The 5,231-nt window shown below is 50.3% G+C and overlaps 1 protein-coding gene across 2 annotated transcripts in view; it reads right to left on the reverse strand.

Annotated features, from left to right (window-relative positions):
* The window catches only part of LOC113222323 (ATP-dependent 6-phosphofructokinase, platelet type-like), an 8,939-nt gene extending 3,718 nt beyond the window's left edge, over nt 1-5,221 (reverse strand). The window contains exons 1-4 of one of the 2 annotated variants that reach the window (XM_026451834.1): nt 4,153-5,221; nt 3,027-3,193; nt 2,487-2,629; nt 28-89 (exon numbers count right to left, since the gene is read on the reverse strand). In XM_026451834.1, the coding sequence (XP_026307619.1) occupies nt 28-89; nt 2,487-2,629; nt 3,027-3,108 (287 nt within the window). In that variant the 5' untranslated portion in view covers nt 3,109-3,193; nt 4,153-5,221. Of the gene's footprint in view, nt 1-27; nt 90-2,486; nt 2,630-3,026; nt 3,262-4,152 lie in introns of both variants that reach the window. The other variant, XM_026451833.1, reaches the window with a different exon arrangement.
* Nucleotides 5,222-5,231: the final 10 nt, after the last annotated feature.

A 5,231-nucleotide genomic window follows, 5' to 3' on the forward strand; every position in this document is an offset into this window, starting at 1 on the left:
TAAGATCAGCCCTGGTCTCTCACTCACCTGAGCACAAGGCCCCTCTGGATGGTGGTCTTCATTTTCTCCGTCAGGTGCTCCACACTGGACTGGAAAATAGCATTTTGTTAATCACACAATAAACTTATGCTAAGCACCTACTGTGTGCCCAGCCCTGCAGGGCGGGAAGTGCCAACCACGCATGGTGGTGAGCATGGCCAAGGAGGCTGCAAGCTCTCACTGCTTGGGTCTCGGGGAGCCTCCCCTAGGCACGGAGAGCACGTCTGCAGTGATGAATGCTGAGCGCAGGGCACGGTGTGCAGCCCTCATGGGGGCCACTCGAAACACCTTCCGGAATCCACACAGTCCCTCTTAAGATGATAATTCCATGACTGGCCTAGTGCTCATTCATGGCTCTATTGCTGCTTATTTATTTTCATGACGATGTTCTCTCGGCACTCTCAGAGGAAAAGAGCGACCTGTGACCTTTCTATGGAATCTCCTGTGACGACCTGATGAACAGTGTCTGACCAAAGAATTTTGTAGAGTCTCATTCACACAGATTTCTTAAGGAACAGATTGTCTTAGAAAAGAGTAACATCCTATATCAGATCTTGGGAGGATTACAAGAGGGAGATAATTCTCTAATGAATCATCCTAAGAAAATGGAGATTTTTTACATCTAATCAATCTGTCACTGGGCACGGTGGCAGAATTTCACAAAGTAGGAGGCTGGGTGCAGTTGCTCACACCTGTAATCCCAGCTCTTTAGGAGGCCAAGGCGGGTAGATTGCCTGAGGTCAGGAGTTTGAGACCAGCCTGGCCAACATGGTGAAACACCGTCTCTACTACAAATACAAAAATTAGCCGTACATGGTGGCGGGTGCTGTAGTCCCACCTACTTGGGAGGCTGAAGCAGGAGAATCACTTGAACCCAGGAGGCTGAAGTTGCAGTGAGCTGAGATTGTGCCACTGCACTCCAGCCTGGGTGACAGAGCAAGACTCCATCTCAACAACAACAACAACAAATCATAATTTCTCTTCTTAAACTCTTGCCAGCTTGAATGCTGGTGAGGCAGGATCTTTGGACAGATTTCTGAAATACACTCATGAGTCACATAACAGGGGGATGTGTTCTGAGAAATGCATTGCTAGGCGACTTGAGCCTTGTGCAAAAATCCTACAGTTAACTCTCACAAACCCAGGAGGCAGGGCCTGCCGCACACCTGTTGTTCCTGGCTACAAACCTGAATGTCTAGCACTGTTGAATACTGCAGGCAGTTGTGTATCTAAATATGTCTAGATGTAGAAAAGCACAGTAAAAAACATATATATATGTATATAATATATATATTTAATATATATAATCTTTCTATAAAAGATAAATAACAGTGCACCTGTTTGGGGCAGCTCCAGTATCATCTTAAGGGACCAACCGCTGACAGAAACATCGCGATGCAGTGAATGACTCCACAAGTATTTAATTTCACACAGTGAAGAAATTCGTGATTCACATGTCACATAATTAGTGACAACACCAAGGCCCTTTTTACTTGATCTATTTGGCTCAGAAACAAGTAACATCCTAACCTTTTAAAACACAGTGGTGCCGGGCATGGTGGCTCACGCCTGTAATCCCAGCACATTCGAAGGCCAAGATGGGCAGATCATGAGATCAGGAGTTCGAGACAAGCCTGACCAACATAGTGAAACCCCATCTCTATGAAAAATACAAAAATTATCAGGGCATGGTGGCATGCACCTGTATTCCCAACTACTCGGAAATCTGAGGCAGGAGAATTGCTTGAACCTAGGAATCGGAGGTTGCAGTGAGCTGAGATCGTGCCACTGTGCTCCAGCCTTGGTTGCAGAGCAATATATAATATTATATATTTATTTATATAACTAACTAAAGACAATTGTTCAAGTTGCATTTTATCTACCAAGGCCTGTCATCCTGCATGGAGTTTAACAACTTTGAACACTGCAGGGTCCAGGCCTAGGATTCTGCTGTGCCGTCAAAGCAGAAGCAGACCCCAGGGTCAGTGACACCCTTCCTTAAAAGAGCCACAGATGCCAAGAAACCACGGCCGTGTCTGTCTCAGTTTAGAGGCAGATGCAGCATCAGAGGTCTCAAGATTTTAAAAACGCTGCAGCAAGCTTCAGAGACAGTCACAGACGTGGGTGGTGACTGTCAGCAGAGGCACTCAAATTGTTTGTGACAGAAGTGAGAAAACATTAACTACAGAACATACTACATCAAAAAAAACAAGCTTGTGTTTCACTCACGAGACTAGAAGGTGTCCTCAACCAGGCACGTCCGCCATCACCTGACACTTGGGAGACGCACCTGGGTGATGCGAAGGGCATCAAGCATGGCATTTTCTGTAGCACCTCCGTCTCCATGCCCCCTTGAAAATCAAACCACCCTAGACACGATGTTTCACTCCACAGCACCGACAGGATCCAAAGGGGATGGTCCCACAAGGCCAGCCCCCGTCACATACCTGCAGATCCCTGATGCCGAAGGGCTCTTCGAACATGTTTACAGCATCGGCTCCGGCCGCAAGCCGCCCATGTTGGCCAGGTAGCCACAGTAGCCGCCCATGGACTTGATGATGAACATGCGCCACTTGGTTCTGCTGGCAGACTGCTGGATGTGGTCAGTCACTCCAGCCCAGGGTGCACCCACCATCCCAGAGCTACCCGATGGGTGAGTGCAGCAAGGCCCCCTACTGTGCCTGAGCATGCGGTCCCAGCATCGCAGAGGTGAAGGGTGTGCAGCAGCCGGGATGTGCCCTCGGAGTGGGTGTGAACATGCCCCCACCCCACCCCACCACGGCAGCCACCTGGAGGTGACCTTGATGACCTGTGGTGGGGGCTTGGCCATCTGCCACTCCCTTCTCCCAGGCCCCAAAGGAGGAGACTGAAAAGATGACCCCACAAGCCAGCTCACTCCACGCTGCTCTCTGACTGTCCCTGCTGAAGCAGCTTTCACCAGACACAGACAACATTAGGTGTGAGCTGAGAAGTTAGAGGGCTGTCACCTGCCAGCTTAGTCCACGGGGACAGCTGTGATCTTCTATTTTCTTCTGCTAAAGCTCCCTGCGATTTTAGAGCTGTGGCCATGTTCCATCCATCGGTGAATGTTATGTATGTAGAAATTCTACTCAAAGGCAGACGGTGGTTCTTAGATCCAGTCACCTGGGGAAGTCTTTCAGATGCGTAGGCATCAGGTCCCAGAGTGAAATGTCTGCCATCCGTCCTCCACGAGGAACCAAACTCAGCGGGGAGAGAAACAGCAGAGAAATGCATCGGCCACCTTTCCACCCATACACCAGTCCGGGCTGCAGCGCCCTCTCCTTGGACTCTGCAAAGTCTCTGCCTGGGCCTTAGCTCCCACCCCGGCACCCTGCAATCTGTTCACACAGACTGGAGACCCATCTATGAAAAACGTTAATCTGATCCAGTCATTCAAAACCCTTTGCTCACTTCAAGTACACGTCAAGCCTTTCTCGGGAATCCCTGGCCCCACCTACTTCTGACACCAGGTCCCACTCTAGCTCCAGCCACCCCAGGTCCTCCTGGGGCCTCTGGATATGCTGGATGCTGTGTGCATCACATTCAGGCACAGTGGTGGGCGGGAGAGCGGCCCCCAAAGGAATCCTGGTCCTAATGTCTGAAACCTGAGAATGTTCTCTCATGCGGTGATAAAGGTGGATCCTGAGGACTACCCAGGTGGGCCCTAAGTGCCACCACCTGCATCGGTAGATGAGGGGTGCAGAGGCTGAAGGCCCTAGAGCAGGATGCTGCACACCCATATGTGAGGAGGCGGAGCCAGGGAACAAGGCGTGCAAGGCCTGCAGCTCTGGGCACCTGAATGGGCCACGAGGGACTCTCCTGGAGCAAACACTGTGGCCTCAACCCATGGCTCCTGCCCTCCAGAGCTGTGTGAGAGTATTATTTTCCAGCCCCAGGTGTGTGGTCAGGGTCACAGCGGCCACGGGACACACACAGGCACCTTCCTCAGCTCTGACCCAGAGGGAAATGTCATTTCCTGACAAAAACACCGCCTGGTTTCTAGGATGGCAAAGTTCCCTCTGTCAGGGCCTCTCAGGGCACCCCATGTCCTCTCTTCATAGAAATCACCCCGGTGTCTCTCCCTACAGTTACCTTGTGGTTACTTGACTTGCAGTCCTCACTAGGCTGCAAATTCCATGAGGGCAGGAACTGTGGGCTGGATTCACACCACTGCACCATCAGCAGGACCTGGCCGAGCCCCCACAGCAGGCACTCAGGAAATGCTTGTCTCTGAATGACATAAGCAAAGTATTCTCCAGCCAGCCAGCCAGCCGTCCGTCCGTCAATCTGTCCTGGTCAAGGGTTGATCCTGCAGGATTCCCTAACCGGCCTCCATGGGACTCAGCCAAGAGTAAAAGCATGAAGTGGGGGTGTGGACTTGAGACTGGGAGCCACATGAGAGTCTATACACCAAAGTTTAACACCTACTGGGAAATTTTCACTTGAGTACTTCAGATGAAATTTAAAAGCGCACTTTGTTGAATAAACACAGGCTTGATTAAACCATTCCAACCTATACTTCATTTCTTTGGCAGATTCTTTTCCTCCCAAAATAATTGGTTGATGTATTCAAAAGTGAACATGGGCTCTAGTTAGAGGGCCACTTTGCATTGTGTAGAAGCCGAGATGGGTAGAGAAACAGACAATAGGAAGAATTTCCATCTTTGTGCTTAGGAAGGACAGAGAACAGAAACCTGTCAAGGGTCCAAAGAGCCCACAACTGCCTTCTTGAAGGGCCAGTGCAGAATTCTGAGGATTTCACTGTTCCACCTGTACTGGGTCTCGCTCTAATTGCGATCTAAGACTTAAGATGCCGTAAGGCTTTAAGACTTGCCCTTTGTCTTAGACAATCCCGAGCATGAGAAGGAAAATGTGGGTGGGGCATCAGGACTCCCAGAGGCACAAAGCCTCATGGGTTATTTTTCCAATTGAATCTCCCCTGCAGCCCACATTGAGGTGGGGAATTACTGTCACTCATTCAAAGAATGACATCAACCACTTAATGACAAAAGAATTCTGTGGGTAAGCAGCTCTCCCAAGAGGCTGATTTTTGCCTGAGCGTGTCCGAGTTCTGGTCGTGAAAGGCTGCCTCTGTGGGTGCATGGAACAGCACAGCCCTGACACCTGAGCCACACCCCCGACCGTGTGCTCCTCTGAGTGTAAACGCAGTG

This window comes from Piliocolobus tephrosceles, unplaced genomic scaffold (assembly GCF_002776525.5).
Source record: "Piliocolobus tephrosceles isolate RC106 unplaced genomic scaffold, ASM277652v3 unscaffolded_30541, whole genome shotgun sequence".
In the NCBI taxonomy this organism is placed as follows: domain Eukaryota; kingdom Metazoa; phylum Chordata; class Mammalia; order Primates; family Cercopithecidae; genus Piliocolobus; species Piliocolobus tephrosceles.